Consider the following 20,101-nt stretch of genomic DNA (forward strand, 5'->3'; position numbering starts at 1 on the left):
ATTAGGGTAATCCATTAAGGTGTGAAATCAAGAGTTACACTATTAATCTAGGTAATGTGCTCACGAATGGTCTTCTTATCGTTGAAACTCGTAAGTTTGTTTTTTTCATTCCATCAACTAAACTGTTGATTGTTTAGATATCAAACAATAAATAAAAGACATTATAGTAATTTTCTTTGTTCAGGGTGCATAGCATTTTAAAAAGTGTTTAAAGGGGCTTGTTTTTTTAATTTTAAAAGCCCTTAAAAGTCAGGGCTAAAGAGAATACAAGGGCTAGTTCACTCCGCTCTTAGAGCTGAAGCTACGATTTCCCTCCTCATGACGTCACTGTGTCCACAGATCTCGGAGATCGCAAGCAAAGATATGATAACTTTGCATCTTTCTCTTTGTAAAAATAAGTTAGACTTTTTCTGGTTATTACCCTTCAAACTTTACGTAATTAACACATTATTTCCGTTCATAAACATAGTTAAAAAAAACTTTCTTGGTTATTATATTAAAAAAAATACCATTTTAAACTTATAAAAATGTTTTGCTAGTTGTTGAAAATGACACGATAAATACTTTATTTTAAAAAGTTCAGTTTTAACTATTAAGAAAAATGAAGGCATATATCGACACTTTTTTTTATCTGCATATTTTTTTTATAAAGATCAGTTAAGTTAAATTTAAAATCCCTGATTTTAAAATATGTCGTTAATAGCAATTTGTTCATACTTAATCATTAGGAAACATCAACCTTAAACGCTAATTACTGAAACAAAATAATAATTTAGGTTCATAATGACATTAGAAATTTTACAATTGTTTATAGACATTTAAATTTACGATGATATAATTTATAGATATTTAAATTTAAAAGAATATAATTTTTTAAAAAAATCATAAATATTTAGAATAACTACATTAAAAAATATGTTATGAAATTAGGAGAATTTCAACTATATACTATATATTTTATTTATACTTTTTACTTACATTTTAATTTTCTTTGACTTTATCCAGTTTTTAATTCTTTTCACCTGCCTTTCTTTATGAAGTAACGAGGCGGTTTCTATTTAGATAATGAATTTTTATAAAAGTTCTTTACGACAGAATAAACGTATTGCTGTTTTATATTAACTGTGTCATTTCGGAATCCATTCTTTACATAGTTGTTCATTTACTTTAGGGAACACGCGAAAAATTATACTTTCTCCTTTTGTTTTTATATCAGAATTTTTGCAAGTTGCAATCGCGCAAACTGGCATTTCGATAATAGTTTTAAATTCTTGCAAATTCACTGCAAAAACTGAGGAAAGTCATTATAGAAAATAACAAATGTCTTAGAATATCTCGCAAAAAGAAATGATCCAATATTAGTTAGAGCTAGTAAGGCCAAACGCTCCGTTCTTGAAGTAAAAGTGCGAGCTTTGCGCCAAAGTGACGTCACTAGAGTGACGTCGGAGGATCCGCGCGGCAAGAGATACTTCAAAGGAGTGAACCAGCCCTTCTATTCTCTTTAGCCCTGCTTAAAAGTACTCCTTTTATTGGTTATTTTTAAAAAATGCTTAATTTTCCCTTTTCCAAAATGAGATATTTTATCTTTACCATGTCGGTTTTTGCCACGAATTATGCAAAATGCGTCACATTGTTCTACTTAACGTTTTCACAATTCAGTCAACCCCAATCCATTTCGGGGTATCGTTGTCTGTAGATTATGAAAGCACCAATCATTTTACACGTTTGATGAAATACTTACGGATCCTCATGTGCATACACTGAGCTGGATTCGGTGGGAAGCTCTCTCATACGTTACTCTGTTGCATTGTGCAAGGTATTCCTAACTTCAGGCTTCATTTTCAGACCTTTGGAATCGAATCGGAAAATCTCTCGCACTTTTACTGATCAAGGTGATCAACTAAATATTGCCAATTTTTTTCCTCTAACGGCAAAGGAAAAAAAAATTTTTTTTTTTTTTAGTTTCATTGTTGGTGAAGTGCCATCGTCTTCATCACTGGCAAGCTAATGGCTTTCTGGCGCTTTTTATTTGTAGATCACTATCATTATCCTTGAACTTAACTTGGGGATCATTCACTAATTACATATTTTAATGTAAATCCCCAGAACAATAAAAAATTACAAAACTTCATCACCTTAAAACTTTTATCTCCTTTTCATTCACTTAATTTAATAAAGATAAGAATTGATTCAGATTTTTAATTCTAAGATTTCACCATCTACTAATTGCATAAATTGCTTTTATCTTTTATTGTACTTAATTAATTTTTATTAAGTAACAAGCAATAATTTGTTTTTATATTGCTTGTTACTTTTTAGTATTGTATTATTACTTTTAAAATGTTCAGTGCTCTTAAGATGTTTTATGAAAAAACTCAATAATATTTAGAAGCAAGATTTTAAAAAAGTATGAATGAGGAGCTTTCACTATTTTGAATGCAGCGAAAAATCTTATGTTATTCACATTTGTCATTCCAAAAAACTTTAATTTGTCTCTTATAGGCTTAATTTGTCTCTTATAGGCTTGATTTAAACACACTTGAAATAAAGAAATTCAATTATCTCAAATTTGTTAAATATTATGAGTTTAGGAACCATATAATGATTTACTTTTGGCAGAAATGTTTAGGTTCAATACTCATTATATTTACATTTAAAAATTATTTACATTTTTTTTAATCATTTCTTCAAAAGAAAATACCGAACTAAGTAACAACTTTTTTGAAAAATTTATTAGAGGCCATTCACTAATTTACATTTTGTATAATCAATAATATTAATCTTGTTATAGTCTTATTAACTATGCATTTATAAATAACTTTTTAAATGTGAAAAATACATTCAATAACCTTTTTAAATAATAGTTAAATTAATTATAATTTTGAATTAAATTTCCTTAACCTAATTAAATAAAGTAATTATTAATTTTAAAAATGGAATGAGCCACTCAATATTGAGTATATTGAAAATTGTGTATAATATAATCAAGAAGGAAGGAGTTCTTTGTCAGAAACTAGTTAGTTTATCATGATCACATGAAGTCTTTGAAAAATATTTTGCGAACTCTTTTTTAGTTTTTGAAAACTCTTTTCTTTAATAAATTCAAAGGAATATTATCATAATGTAATTATTTTTGGCTTTCCAATTTTTAACTTCGTTTTTAAGTATTTTTCATTTAATACTAGCTGTGCTAAAAAAAAAATGTGAGGGATTGCTCTTTGATCGGATTGCATTCATAAATGACATATAATTTGTATATTTTGATATAACAGGAAAGATATTATTTAGTTTTAACTTTAAAGTTATCCAATTAATTTGGATACAAACACATTATCTGAATTATTTTCATCAAAATTAATATAAAATATGTTACCAATGAAGACTACGACAAAAAGATTTTTTAATGCCAGACCAGTTGCCACACAAAAAAAAGCAGGCCAAATTTGAGATGCATAAATGGCCTAGAAAAAGACCTTTTGGTCTTAAAAATTAAAAATTGGAAAACGCTAACAGGAAAAAGGTTGGCCTGGAAGAAACTTCTTGAGAAGGCCAAGGCACACCCTGGAATCATTGATGATGATGTTGCTACCAAAATAAATGCGTTGGTTATTAGATGTATGTTCATTTACTTAAAGGCAAGATTTTAAAACTGTATTATAACAAAAATATAAATCGATTTTGAATGATGAAAAAAACATTTCTTTATCGTTATTATTAACTTGTTTTTTTTTTTTTTTAAAGGGATATTAAAATTTTGTAGGTTTTTTGTCTTACAAAGGGGTTTGGTGATCCAAAAAAAGTTCAAAATCTATGATCTACAGTTGCGGAATGTCAGACCCAATTTCCCATATTCCTAAACAGTGAAACCTTTTGAGGAGTCATAATTACCCCTTATCATCTCTCTTCTGATTACAAATAAATTACACATTTTTAAGTTATTAATTGTTGTTTTGCATCAAACTATTTTCAAATTTTTATGTTATAAAGGAAGTCCTGTTTGGGAACTATCATGAAACCATAAGAAGCTACAGAACAAGAACATTAAAAAATAAAAAGCATAAGTATGTGCACAAATAATTCTTCATTGTTATTACCTATTTTCGAATAAATTTCGAAATTAGAATGTACTTTTTATATAGTTTATCTTGACAAGGATAATTTCTTCTAGAAATATAATAGAAATAATATTTTTATCACCACTTAAACCTTTTGTTTGAAGTGTTATAAAATGTATGGTAACACTGGGCAGCTAAGATTCAGAGGCATATTCGACCTAGAAACTGTCAGATTTAATCAAGATATTCAGTCTTTATAATTGTGTACAATTCTTGAGCCATGATGTCTCAGGGGACAGAGCGTTCGTCTTCAATGTGTTAAACCGAGTTCAAACCCCAGCGATGGTTGGTCAATACGAATTCCGCACCTGGCTCACACCGACCATGGTGCTGACATAACATATTCTCAGTGATAGATGGATTATGGGCTAGAGTCTCCTTGCCATCAGGCTAACCGTGGGAAGTTTTCGTGATTTTCCTCTCCGTGTAACGCAAATGTGGGTTAGTTCCATCGAAAAGTCCTCCACGAAAGTAAATGTCTCCCAATGCTTGATCCAGTGGATCCCTCATGTTCTGGAATGGGTTCAAAGTTACAAGGCTACGAAGTTGAACGTTAGTAGTCGCACAAAAAGTAGGTCGGCTGTTCAATGTCAGATATAAACTGCTGTTTGTAGAAAATGCAACACCATGAAAGAATCATCAGAATCAAATGAAATTTAATGCAGAAACGACTTGTACTGATACAAATAAATGATGAAATTTTCAAAACAAAAGAAACAAATTAAGCGTCCGAAATCAGTATTTGGTGCAGCCACCACGCGCTGCAATAAGTGCTGCTATACGACGTGGCATGGAGTCAAACAGATGTTGAATATCTGCTTGAGGAAGAGAATTCCATATCGCTTGTATGCGCAACCAAAGTTCGTCTTTGGAAACTGCAGGACGCGGATCACGAGTGAGACGCCGACCAACCATATCCCACACGTGCTCAATAGGCGACATATCCGGCGAATAAGCAGGCCAGGGAAGAAGTTGCATGCGTTGTGCTGAACAGAAGTCTCTAACAGTCCGCGCAACATGTGGGCGTGCATTATCCTGCTGAAAGATAGCTCCAGGGATGCCTTGAAGGAAAGGAACGACTTCGGGCTGTAGCACTTCACGGACGTATCTGTTGCTATTGAGATTACCCTCAATTCGTATCAAATTGGATCGTCCATGATACGAAATCGCACCCCAGACCATAACTCCGGGTGTTCGACCACTATGTCGTTCAATAATACACTCAGGAAGGCAGCGTTGACCGGCATAACGTCTAACACGAACACGGCCATCATGGGTCCACAAATTGAAGCGTGATTCATCTGAAAAGACAACTTGGTGCCAATCAGCTCGCCAGTCTCTGTGCTCAAGAGCCCACTGCCGACGCAGCCGTCGATGATCCGCCGTGAGGGGAATCCTGTATAATGGCACCCTTGCACGCAATCCACGGCGCAGCAGACGACGACGAATTGACGAAGCCGACAATTGTACACCTGTAGCAGTAGACCAATGTGCTGCCAGCTGCCTGGAGGAAGCTGTGCGATCATTCACCGCCATGCGGAGCAGGTGTCGATCATCGCGCTCTGACGTCACCTTCTGTCGTCCAGTGCCTGTTTTTCGAGTTGTTCGGTGCTCGTCGGTCCACTGCTTCCAAACTCGCATCACTGTGGAACTGTTCCGCTGCATACGAGCTGCTATTGCGCGATAGGAAAATCCTCCTTCTCGAAGGCCGATTATCCTCCCTCGTTCAAACTCCGTAAGTTGCTTGAATTTCTTATTCTTCCGTCGTGGAGGCATACTCAGGTCTCACTAAACGTTTGCCACTAACAAATAATCATAGACTATTTTCAACGTCCCGCTACAGCACTTTATTTATACGCTTTCAGCATCAATTCAGAGGGCGCTGCGCGCGCCACGCACGCGCGATGGCTCTGAAACTTTATTAATTTGCATAATATCCTATAATTGACATTTGCTGCGAATTTCATTTGATTCTGATGATTCCTTCATGGTGTTGCATTTTCTACAAACAGCAGTTTATATATATATATATATATATATATATATATATATATATATATATATATATATATATATATATATATATATATATATATATATATATATATATATATATATATATATATATATATATATATATATATTGTGTATATATATATATATATATATATATATATATATATATATATATATATATATATATATATATATATATATATATATATAACGTCGTTGCCGAGTGGAAGGATTAAAACAGGTCTTAGACAGGGAAGGAGGATACAAAATTAATTTATTAATTATTAGACATGGAACGTTTATCAAAGAGTGGTAACGATAAGTTGTGCTCCTCATTATAAGTTAGGGAAAATCTTGCAAAGTACATTTTAGGAAATAAGGGAAATCTTAATAATTATAATTGGTTTATTAAACAGATCGCGCGATTCCCACAAAAAGCAAAGGAGGAAAATGTCTTACTTTTAATTAATACATACTTGAGCCAAAAATAAATTAGTCAAAATAGAAGGACAGGATGTGAATTTAAAAGTGTGAGAAATAATTTCGTTTTGAAAAAAAGTTAAGAAAAGGATATTTAGAAAAGGAATAACATAAAAAGATTAATTGAAGCTTTTTATGTTACATATCTATATATTATTCCTGATAAATGATAAATATACTACTTTTATAAAAGATTTTTTTTATAGAAAAAGACAATTTGTGTGTGATTTTTATAAGGCAACATTCTAAATGAAGTACTTGTTGTTGTTGTAGTGATTTTGGAAAGAATCCCCAAATAATGAGCTTTGTGGGAAATCACGTGAACATCAGGAGAGCGGATGGATCCATCCTGTCCTCTGCTACTTCACCCTACCCTTCTGTCCTTCATGGTTATGTCGCCTCCAATAGATGGGATGATGCTGTCAGGCTTTGTCGATACATAAAAGTAAGTCTTGCAACATTGAAGGTTTTTTTACATGTCTCCCAATAGTATAATCTTTGTTAATAATGAGTCAATGTTCAAAATTCGATGAAAATCTCGCTGCTCCAATTTTTTTTTCCAGCAAAATTAACTAATTTTATTGTTTTTATTTTACTGATCAAAGATATTGACATCATTAGAACACTTAAAATAATTTCATTAAAAAAAATTTAAAAATTGAGTGATGTTTATGTTACTGTGAATGACCAAGATTGATGATTTTTGAGTTCCACCAATGAATGCTGACAATCCCGTAGTAGGTTTGGTAAGTGTCCAAAATATATACTAGGTCTAGTTAAGTGCCACTGCCCGGTATGCCCTACACTAATGTTTTTTTAACGTCAAGTGCCACTGTCCGGTATATATTTAACCAGTACTCTGAGCACTGATGTTTCTCCTAATCTATTCTTAGTAGATATAAAAACAGCGAATAAGTGTAATAATAGCAACAAATAAATTAATATAAAATTGGATATAGCAAATATTTCGGACATTCTTCAAAGCGACTGTGTCATTGTGGACATTCACCGTTGAAAGTCGATATTCTTTTGATTTCGATCATTCGTGGTAACATATATAATAAAAGATATAAGTAATACAATTTTTTACCTCCACTAACTTATATTTCTGAAGCTGCATATCCCTAAACTAACCAAAATTGATAAATTTGTTGATTTTTAGTTCTAATGCTCTTGATAATTTCATTTTTTTTGTTAATGAAAATACTTAAATGCATATTTTTGTGTTTTAAGCTGTTTATATTTAAAAATTATGTTAAAGCATAATCTTTTCGAGATAAATTTAATGGTATGTGTGATCTATATTTCACAATGTTCTATGTAATGCAAAACCTCACATTTCAAGATTTGTCTTCTATAGATTTTCTAATGATCGTTTTGCATAGTTAATACATAGTTTTGTTAACGAAGTTAAGAGAAAGGGGGAAATTTCCTTAGAATATGAGGTGTATTTCTCAATTTATATTTCAAGCTGATGAGAATCTGACAGTTTGTAGAGGTATAAAAAAAGTTTGTATTTTCATTTCATAGAATATCGATGTAATTTAAATATGCTAATGTGATTAACTCTAATGTTAGATGTAATTGAAATACAACCTGTTTCTATTTGTTTGTTTTTATTTTATTTGTGTTGAAACTTCCAAAGACTCTGAACTTTGGATCATTGTATAACTTAGCAAAGGAGATTTTTCTTCAATACCCTTATGAAAAAGCATCCACGATTATTGTGTTCTCAATTCTTAATTATATCTTGTCGATGAAATACAGGAAAATAAAATTAGTTAGAGCGTCATTTTTCATAAAAAGATTATGAAATTAAAATTTGCGACAGCAATGTCATCAAGTTTTTAACAAATTTTAGCCAAATTTAGCTCATTAAATAACTATTACATAAATCGATTTGTGGCTGTCAATAAATAATTTAATTAAATCAATTTAACAAAAACTGTATTTGCTGAAAAGAGTTTTTTTTTTAACTTCAAATTTAAATTTTGAAATGGTTTTAAATTTCATTTATCAAACAAGATTAAAATGTGCATATTTATGTATTTTTAGGAAAAATGAAATAAAATGTGAAAATGCAAGGTGACGTTATTAGATCAAAATCTAAAGTATTTGACATAATTTTGAATTCCAGGATGAAACGTTGTGGGCTTGTTTGGCTGGTATGTCCCTCTCATCAAAAGATCTAAAAACAGCAGAAATTGCTTATGCAGCTATAAAAGAGGTATTGCTTATTTATAATTATTAATCAACAAGATTGATTTTTTTAATTAAAAAAAATAATTGATTTGTCAAAATATTTTATATATATATATATATATATATTATTGCTTATTGTTTGAGAATATTTCAAATGGAAATCTGGCATGTAGCGGAAAGCATTATTTAATAATTTTTCTAGTCAACTGTATAATCAGTGCATTTATTTCATTTTTTACTTAGAAAAAGACTAAAAACCTACTGAACAAAAAATTTATTACAAAAAGATAAATGTATTGTACATTTACAATTAACATTTATTGAAAGAAAACTTTCATATTTTGTAAAAGGATATGTGGACAACATGTACAATGACTGCTTAAATTGGCAATCATCCTATGTATGATATATGAGCTTGATATAAAAGCTTGATATAGTTTACTAAACATCTTAAGGCCATCAAAGGAGAGTGATTATTAAATATGTTAGACATTTTTGTAGTGATCTGAATTGAGTTTAATGGAGCCTCCTAAAAAGCCATTGATGCTCAATAGGGCTATTCAATCTATCATCTCCACAAAATTAACACTCAGGTAATTGTGAACAGGTGTTTTGAAATGAGTTATTGAATTGTAATACTATGAATGGCTGATACATCAGAGAGCTAGTATCAATACTGCCCTCTACCCATGGAATTAACAGTTAAATCGAGCCACCAATACTCAACAGCAGGACAAATTATTGTTGGTTGCCATTTAAAGATGTATGGTGCAGATTTTCGTCAGGAAACGTTGTTCAAAAATGTTACAATTAAATGTCTTTTTGTTCCAATTTATTATTTTTTTTGTATTCTTTCATTAATGCATCGTTTCCAGCCACACTTCGCTGTACAAAGAAATGTCTGTTTTTGTAAGTTGTAACTCTACTAAGGTTTTTCTCGACAATGTAGACTCACTCTGTATCAAAAGCGTATGTTTTAACGAAAGAAAGGCTCCAGCATGTTGGCAGGGCGGTATGTCCCCTGTTTAAATGCCTTTTTTACGTATCTTAAGATTTCATTTTGCTTGTATTTAAATTCTCACATTTTTATTTATATTGTTTAATTACTGTTTCTTATAAGTGTGTGTAGGGAAAGTTCAGTTTTCAGAAGTAGCACACTGCATGTGGTAAAACTATTGTAATTGCTACTGAGCTACTTTTTTTTTCTGAAAAAGCAGTGTAGTGAGCCATGCAATGTAAGAAAAAAAACATTAGTTTGTTGCCATTTCTAGCAACTACTTCTAATGTTAGTGTAGAGAAAAAAGGTTTGACTGTAACGAATTTTCAAATCTAATGGGTCTGGATCAATGGGCGAATGAGAATGCTTTTGTGGCCATGTGTTATACATATTGCTGATATTTAAACTAGCCATTATGAATAACAACTTATTCTACGCCTTCAAATGTGAATGTACGCTCATGAAACATTTCAATGGAAGGGAACATATTTTCTCTAATTTTTTATGCGCTTTATTTCTTAGAGGAAATAATAGAGCATTAAACACTCGCAGAGGTGAAAATATTTGATAATTTCCTAAATTAAATATTCGCTTGTCAAGAAAGGCACGAAAAGTTGAAGGTGAATAGAACAAATTCGTCAAAAAATAATTTAGAATAACAAACTGGCTTATGTAAACATGAATAAATATGTCTTAATTTCTCATTTTTAAATAATTCAATTTTTTATTCAAAATTAATTTGAACATGAGTGTAAATTAAGTTCTTCAGCTAAGTTAGTCTTCTGAAAGTAGTAGTAACTGCACTTTAAAAGTAGTTTGTAGTCACTACATCGAAGAAAAAGTAGTTGTAGCTGTAGTTAACTACATTTGTAATGAGGTGGTTGCAGCTAACTACAAAAAATAATGAAGTTTGTCTGACCTCTGGAAAATGTTTGAGTACAGTGAAACTACTGTGATGTGGTGTTTAGTATGTCTACTTAAAGAAAGATTTTTCGTTAAGTTATTAATCGTTTTTTGTATCAAGTTAGTGTACAATATATAAAATTAACATATAGGTTGTCATGTACATTGCACAAAATAAAATTCAGACCACCCTGAATAACTTTTAATCTAATGATCGAATCTTCAAATCTTAGGACGCAATCTTAATGTCTCGAGGGGATGACTTCAAATATGCTAATTAATAAGTGCAGATGATATTTTAAGTTATGAAATCAGACACAAAAACGTACTTTCTCTTAATAAACATAACTTTTTTGTTGTTGATGGATTTGGATTTCTGAGAGGTAGAAGCAATCTAGGAAATAGGGTCCCAATAGTTCTATCCAAAGCCCCTTAATGTTAGTTCTACTTTTTATGTATTTTGCCATATCTTGATAAAGTTTGAAGTGAACTGAAAAAAACTTTGCACACATTTGTAAAATTCGTTTTGCCAAAGGTAATTCCATACAAAAAATAAATAAGTATTTATTATTTTATTTAATAAAAGTCGATAAAATTTTAAATTGTAGAGTATAAAAATTTTTATACCATTTTAAGTATTTAATTTTACATGGTGATATTCAAAATTTGAGTTCTTGAGATATCAAATTTTAAAAATACTACTTTTTCAATCTTTGATTTCTCAGAAACTATTCGACCGATTTCGCTCCAATTTTGCATTATAATGCAAAATTTTATAATGTAAAATTTTATTCTTCAAAATGATGCAAAAAAATTGTTCACCTTACAATTCAAATTTTTTTCGACCATTATCAAAAAATATTATAAAAAATAATAAATATTTACTAAAAGTTATTTTTTGTATATAATTATCTTTGGATAAACGAATTTTATAATTGTGTGCAAGAATTTTTCAATTCGTTCTCGAGGTATAGCGAAATTCGCAAAAAATAAAATTAACTTTAAGCGATCCAAAGTTTGGATCACTCTCCTGATCTAACTACTTCCACGATTGCGGCTACTCCCTAGATTTTGGGGATCAGAAATCCAAATCCGTTGAAAAAAAATGTGTGTTTATTCAGAGAAAGTACATTTTGTGTCTGATTTCCTAACTTAAAATATCATCTGCTCTCATTAATTAGCTTATTTGAGGTACCCCTCGAATCATTAAGATTGAGTCCTAGAACGTAAAGATAGATCCAGTCATTTGATCAAAAGTTATTTCTGGTGGTTCATTCTTTATTTTGCTCACTGTACGTTAATAGTCTTTCCAAACGATCCATTTTGATTAGCCTAATAATACACTAAAACTATATTATCAACTCAGGGCAATCCTAATGCATAACATAAAATTACGGAAAAAAATTTATGCAGTTTTTTTTTGTGCCAGTTAGCTTAGAATCCCATTTAGTGATACTCTTAGACAAATTTGACTTATTACAGCAATCAACATACAAGATAGATTGGTGATCAGGTTACAAGGGTTTAGCTCCCTACTAGTATGTAGAAATATTTTGGTTCTGGGTAGGCAAGTGGTCGATTTGCAAGAGTGGTTGAAAAAGTAACCTGATTTACGCTTTCTTATGCTGTGAAGCCTAACAAGTTTCAGTGCATAAGAAAGTGTAAATCTGGCTCATGAGGTTCTTCTGTTCTTTTCAGTCAGACAAAGTGGAGTGTATTCAGTACATCAAAAAACTGCCACTGAAAGATCTACAGACATCAGAGATGGCTCTCCTGAATGGGAATGTGAGAGAGGCAGAGTCTGTGCTGTTGGGAGGAGGCCTCTCATTCAGAGCCATCATGCTCAACCTTCGCCTATATAGGTGGGATAGGTAGGCTCATTTCACAGACATTTATTTCCAGAACTGGTCTTCTGATAACATTATGTGAATAGCATTTGTTTGTTGTAAAATTATTTTTTATCTTTCAACAGCACAAATAGCTGGGCTGTCAAATTATATTGGGTTGTAGGACTGGGCGATAAATTGATGTATCGCGAAGATATCGCGTATATCGGCAGACTGACTAATAATGACTTTCGTTTCAGACAATGCATCAGAAATCTGATTTAAGCCGCCGGTAAAAGACGACGCTCGCCATTTAACATGCGATGATCCTAGCCCAGAAAGCATGTAACCTTGCGACAACATTGTGTCGGAATTTTCTTTTTATTGTTACGAAAATGTTTGTACTGAAAACCTTTTTTCAAAAAAGCAAAAAAATTTCAGTTTCAAATCCTTCATCCTAAAAAGATTACAAATAATTTTTAGTTCCATAATGGTCCATAATGACTTAGGTTCTTAATGACGTTTTAGCTGACGACACGCTAGCGATAGGATCAAATTGCATTGTTCTTTAAAATTTCATAACAAGGTGGATTTTAGCTGAGCATACAAAATGTAAACCTTATAATTACCTAGATTTAAGATTATTTTCACGTTGAGACTAGCTTTATGAAAGGATTTTTTCATGCTTGAAAACGCTAACTCAACCTCGATTTAAGGTTTTTATATAGAAGGTTTCTTTCCAAGGTTTTGGATTAGGGCAGGGGTCGGCAACCTTTTGAAATGAAAGAGCCAAAAGTTATAATTTTACAAAATTTCCCGCGTTTAAAGAGCCACTAAAAATTTTTGATTTAATACTATAGAATTTTTTTATGTATATTTAATTTTTAATTAAAAAAACGGTTTTGAATGCATTTATTCTTTATTTTTAAAATACGTTAATAATTTTTTTTAAATTTAGTTTTCATTTAATTTTTAATTTTTTAAAATTATTTCTTTTGGGGGGATAAGAATACTTGGATAATTAAAATTCGATGAAAATTGTAAATTTTCTTACTAATTCTTGTCAAATTTTTAACAGAAAACGCGATTTTTTTTCTATTGAATGTGCAACGAAACACAATCTTATCAGATAGATTTTATAAAAAATTTTTTTTTAATTTTTCATAGCAATTCCGCAATAATATTCATTTATATTATATCAGAATTTTTTCACAATTTTCCTTTTTTAAGAAATATGTACCGTCTATTCTTGTAACTGTTAAAAAAAAATTTTAAGCACTTAATTATTGAACATTTAAATAAATTAAAAAAAATTTTGTCAAAGCAAACGTTAAATCGACTTATGATGAAGTGCTAGAAACGATGGTCACATACTTTTTCTATTTATTGTAAAAAATTTTAAAATTTATAGAGCCTCGAGCTTTCCGACTCAAATAATTTAACATTTTTTTTAAAAATTAATTTAATAGAAGTCATTGAAAGTAACGATCTTCTATTATTTTAAATATCTTTTATACGCAAAATTACAACATTAATGTATTTGATTATGAAATTTAATAATATGCAGGTGATTCGGAGTGACGGCTCCCGCATATGCATTTAAAGATATTTTGTTTTAAGTGAACGCGAGAAAGAAAGAATAGAGGTCACACGTTAGAATTTTAACTATCGAAAACAAACTAATCACTATTGAGGAAGGCAAGTGTAAAAAGGCGATTAACGATTTTTTGCCAAATTAAATAACTTTATAAATTAAAAACTTTAACATTCACCTGGCAATTAAACAGGCCTGTTATTATTACTATTATTATAAAGATTATTATCAATGTATTGTATTAGATATTTTTTAAATTCATATGCTTGTTTTTTCCCTTTTAAATTTTAATTTACTACTTCCGCTGAAGTAGATTTTTATCTTTATTTTTGACAAGGTTTATAAAAATTTATATTAAGGATGGTTTTTTCATAACATCATGTTTTACATAATAATAACATGTGATACACATCAAAGGCTTTAAAAAATGTAGATGAAAATTAAATTAGTATTTGTTCATTAAACTGAAAAATTATCAGACATCAATTATGACTCGTGCATTTTTTTTTTTAAATTCTTAATCTAAGTAGGATTCTTTTTTATGCATTTCAAATATTATATGCGTATTTATTTAATTTTAGTAATCTTATTTGCGAATAAATACTTTTAATGATTATTTATTACTAAAATTTTATTTTTCAATTTTATTTAATAATTTATTTATTTTTATTATTCATTTCATAATTTACATTGTAATTAATATAAGAGCTGTGATTAAAATCTTGAATGGGAATATAGAAATAGTTCTTTTTTTTCTGGAACTAGTTTTGGAAGTACATATAAATTTTTTCATGCATTCTTGCCTTAAATAATTTGTAGAATGCTAAATTTTTTATCCGAATATTTCTTTATATGAAAATAACACAATAAAAATAATAAATAAAATTTAAAAAAATTTAACTATGTATTCAAACATTGTAGCATGATTAATCATAAATAAATATTTGTAAAATTTGATGATTTGTAAATAATGCTTTACCGAAGAACGTTTAAGTCTTTTTTTAAAATATTAAATAAAATAAAAAAAACCTTAAATCGCAAAATAATTTTTTTTCTAGTTAAGGCAGTTAAAGTACAATTTTGTTAATTATTTATTTTGTTAATTATCCTGCCTTTTGATACAAAACTGCGAATTGAGTTTTTACATAATTACAAAAATATTAAGTTTCTTTATACTAATAATTAACTTAAACAAATGGAAAATTGTTAACTTAAGTCTAAAATATAATATAAAAAACATTAAATATATACGAAATACATCAACGTAGTAACAAAAAAGATTGAAAAAAAAATCATTTAAAAAAAAACTGAAGCTTTTTTTAAACTCAATTCTATTTTTAAACGCATTAAATTTTTAATAAAATAAGCATTAGTATAGTTTTGTTCATAAAGGATTGCAGTTTGAACTTATTATAAAAACAAATACTACGAACAAATATAGAATTTGATTTTTGAAATTTCAATTAAATAAGATCTATAAAAAATAATCTCAACTGAAAAAATTAAATTTAAAAATAAATTGCTATTTCATACACAAAATTAAAAAGCTTAGTAAATAACTGTAAAAAAGGAAAAAGTTACTGTAAAAAAGGAAAAGTTTTAAAAAAGGAAAAAGAATTCCTATATTTAGAATTCAAATGTGATTTATCTATTTCTATCTCAAGCTCCTACTAATGAATATAAATAACATAAAAAAAATTTAATTGCTCTTTTTTTTTTCTTTTAATCATTTTACTGAAGAAAAGAGATTAAATTTTTTTTTATCTACTTCAGAAAAATCAATTTTTACCCATATATATTTTTAAAAATTAATTTTTTTTTTCTTTTTTGAAAAAAAGTCTTATGCCTAAATTTTGAAGCAATAATTGAGGAATTAATTTATTTTGAAAATAACATATTTAATGCAATTTAATTTTACCTTAATATTTAAACAATAAGACTGCAAATAGTAAATATTCGTAAAATATTTATACTTACATTCAATAATAATATTAATTTATAAAATACGCTTTGAGTAACTAAGTACTTGTAAACTGGTACTGGACAGGTCAGTGAAGTAACTGGTAGGGTGAGTGAAAAGAAACTGGACAGTCATATAGAGAAAACCACAGCTGTATGTGCATTGAGCCCTTTCCTTCCCCTTCTTAACGACATGGACAAAGATATTGTCTTTATTCTTAGAAAGAGTAAGAGAAAACGTGAGAAAAAGGCATTTCTAGCTAAATACTTTTAAAACACCCTGGATTTTTCAAGTTGACAGAAATTTCCGGGGTTTTGTCTGCTGTTTCACAAGATCAGAGCCGCGGGCACCATCCTTTTTTGTGCCTTTTCATAGTGTTGGTAACGGCATGCTCAAACAGACAACAGACTTGATACTTTTCTGGGTGAATACTCGGAATCGAGTCGGAATGAGACACCCCTCTAACCCCCGTTAACGACGGGCCTGAGCGTAGCGGTTTGTAATTAACGATTATAATAGAAAGCTCTTGAGAAATTAGGTACTTAAAAATATTTTTTCTTACTTTTAAGGGTTTTGGTAACAATTTATAATTTTTTTCGTATGGAACTGGAGAGCCGCAGCTTTACATCAAAAGAGCCACCTGTGGCTCGCGAGCCACAGGTTGCCGACCCCTGGATTAGGGTAGTGTGCGTAGAATAGATCAGATTGTCACAGATCTCGTTTTAAGGTTTACATGTAAACCGTATGGCAAACCTTTTCAGGTTTACATTAAAAGGTTTTTGTTGAGTGTAAATAAACCTGATTTTGCTATCTGGATTGCCTACTCTTAAAATAAAGCTTGTATTTGTTTTTACTTTAAAACATGGCTCACAAGTCGACCCATTTTTATTATTTTGATTGAAAAAATTAAGCAATTCTATGGATGTTATCGAAGTAATTTTTCAATCAATCATTTCTTTCAATCTTAAATACTATGTTTTTATGAAGTTTTACTTGGAATTGTTATGTACTTATTATTATGTTTTGAAGCAATTGAATCATTTTATTGATTTTGTTATGGGAACTTAAAGGACTTTGCGATTCAAACAGATTTACCATGCACCAGTCACCATTTAAAGATAAATCTTTGAAAGGAATAGCCACCTGTAATAAGTTTATTGTTAACATAGTAAAAATATGTTTTATCCTTTTTTCATGAATATCATTTTTTTACTTATGACTTACAGTTTTATTGTTATTCAGAGCTTTAGAGCTTGCTGCTAAGAATGGAAATCATGTTGATACAGTCTTGGCATTTAGACAAAAGTATTTAGAGACCTTAGACATGCCTGAAGATAAATCAAATTTCTTACAATTAATGAAAGAAGTAAGTTCTTCATTATTTTCTCACCATCTTAAAATTCTTAGTAAAAAGAAAATTATTTTTGTTGAAAAGATTCTTAATAATTTTACCAATAGGTTTAATGATAAATATCATCAAACAATGTCACCAATAGGTGTAGATGAAATTGTGTACTATTTTATGAATGTTTTGTTATTAGCACTAAAGCACAGAGAGCTCAAAACTGGGACATATGTTTCATGACAATTTATGTATTTTTTAATTAATTAAGATTTTAATTTTTTAGCAAGTTTAGTTTGCAAAATAAAATCATTTGTCATTTAACCCATTAACAAGCGTTAATGACAAGATTTTTAAAAGCTTCTTATAAATATCAAGTTTAATAATGTAAAGAAAAACAAAATATTTTGTACAAGCATGGGAAATATTATATTTTTATGGCATAAATGTAAAAGCAAGTTTTCTTTAACTTTGACTCTTCAACTGAGAATGGAAAACTTCAAACTTTTTCCAAGGCATATTAAAGCATTTCTATAGCATTTTTATCATTATATTTTTATATCATATTTAATATTTATTATCTTTTTACTTTAGCATTTTTATTATAAGCAAGGCATATTAAAGCATATAAAATTTGGACGAAATCGGTCGAATAGTTCCCGAGAAATCGAGTTTTGAAAAAGTCATATTTTTAAAATTTGATTTATCGGGAACTATTTAACCAATTTCGCTCAAATTTTGTACTTTGCCATGTAAAATTACATTCTTTAAAATGAAGCAAAAATTTTATATCTTACAATTCAAAAATTTTATATCTTACAATTCAAAAATTTTTTGACCATTCATGATTAAAGTAATAAAAAATAATAAATGTTTACTAAAAGTTATTTTTTGCACGGAATTATCTTTGGATAAAGGAATTTTATAATTTAGTGTAAAATTTTTTAATTCACTTAATAAGCTCTCGAGATATAGCGAAATACGCAAAAAGTAAAATTAACATTAAATTGTCCAAACTTTGGAGAGCTCTCTTGTTCTAACTATTGGAACAATATTTCCCAGATTGCGGTTACCCCCTATATTTTAAGAGTCAAAAAATCGAATCTGTCGAAAAAAGGCATATATCGTCTGCACTTATGAATTAGCATATTTGAGATCACCCTCTTAACGCATTAAGATTGAATCCTAGAACCTAAAAATCATAAAATCAAAAGTTATTCAGGGTGGACCGTTTTTTTTTCTTGCGCTCTGAACATCTGTAATTATCAAAAGCCTTGCTGCAGAATATAATTTTTTGCTCCTGGAGTTAGTATCTTAAAGTGTTTTGCCCTTCTTATGCATTAATTATTTTGTAGAGCCTTTGATCAATTGTGCATATTTCAGGCAGTATAGGAACTAATCAAAATAAAATTATAGTAGACACTATATTTGTGCTTGCCAAATGTTTTTCTAAAATTAAATACTGCTTAAATTGTTAACAATTATATACAAAATTTTCTAGCGTTACCATTCTGTAAATCCTGATTTTTAACTTCAAAATGAATGATTTTGCGAGCAATTGGTGTGCAACCGAATGTGTAATTTTTGAATGTATTAAATTTACAGTGATGTCTTTCATATATCTTTCATGCTCAGTGATTGGAAGTAGCGCTATTTACAAGTAGTGAAACTACTAGATAAAAGAGAACTAAACAGAAGGAATTTGTTCATTGAAGATCAAATGAACAAATTCGAAAGAGATGTTTTGGAATAACAAACTGGCTCTTGTAAACACGAATAAATACTTCTAATTCCCTTGCAATTAGCTAAAGTTTGTCTCCTTAAAGTAGTTACTACAATTCCAAAGTAGTTTCTAATAACTGCATTTAGAAAAATAGTTGTAGTTACCTATATTTGTAACAAAATAGTTGTAATAAACTACGAGAATAATGTAGTTTTTCCGACTACTGTTCGTGTTATCTTTATATCTTCTATCTATTCTAACTTGTGCATATTTTAAAAATATTGATGAGACTGAATGAGAAGAGAATGTTGATTGTTTAGGTTGAAGTGAAGTGGGATGCGGTAAATGAAAAAATTGAAGAAGAATACAAAAAAGAAAAAAATATGACTCCCTCAGATCCTGCGGCACGTCGAAGGTAAGTTGTTCTTTTTACTTTTATTTTCAGAACTTCTCTACTCTGCATTTATTTTTAAACAGAAGAAAAAATTTAATATCTGAAAAATATTTTCACATGAGCATTTTTATCGAAATTATATCCTTTTTTTATCAGTTGTAAAGTTTAATAGTTTCATTGTGTTTGATAAAAAAAAAAATTGTCAATTAGATTTTTTACTGCTAAATCTTTTTTTTTTTAATTAAAAAAAAATTCAAAGGACTTTGTATAGAATATTTTATGTTTTGTGCATTGGATTCCTTATTATTATGTTATAGAATCTACTCATTTTATTGTGATATCATAAAATCTATTGCTTTTAAGAATTCGATTGAAAGTTTGTGAAGTTTTGTGTAAAGAAAATTAATAAAATCTCCTCTTCTTAACATGCTCGATGGAAGAGGGACTATTTATATGCTTATTTTTAATGTAGAAATACGCATATAATTTTCAATTAGAGCTAAGATCTTGTATAAATAAAATCTTATTGTTGTTTTAAGATGGTTTGCT

The 20,101-nt window shown here is 29.4% G+C and overlaps 1 protein-coding gene across 1 annotated transcript in view; it reads left to right on the forward strand.

Annotated features, from left to right (window-relative positions):
• Oseg5 (intraflagellar transport protein Oseg5) overlaps window positions 1–20,101 on the forward strand; it is a 41,476-nt gene that overhangs the window by 20,823 nt on the left and 552 nt on the right. Inside the window, exons 15-19 of the mRNA XM_043047090.3 lie at window positions 6,885–7,056; window positions 8,749–8,838; window positions 12,412–12,584; window positions 17,336–17,459; window positions 19,479–19,573. Of these exons, the coding sequence (XP_042903024.2) occupies window positions 6,885–7,056; window positions 8,749–8,838; window positions 12,412–12,584; window positions 17,336–17,459; window positions 19,479–19,573 (654 nt within the window). The remainder of the gene's footprint in view (window positions 1–6,884; window positions 7,057–8,748; window positions 8,839–12,411; window positions 12,585–17,335; window positions 17,460–19,478; window positions 19,574–20,101) is intronic.

The sequence above is a fragment of the Parasteatoda tepidariorum genome, chromosome 8, assembly GCF_982258835.1.
Source record: "Parasteatoda tepidariorum strain Cologne lab strain chromosome 8, Ptep-v5.0, whole genome shotgun sequence".
Taxonomy (NCBI): Eukaryota; Metazoa; Arthropoda; class Arachnida; order Araneae; family Theridiidae; genus Parasteatoda; species Parasteatoda tepidariorum.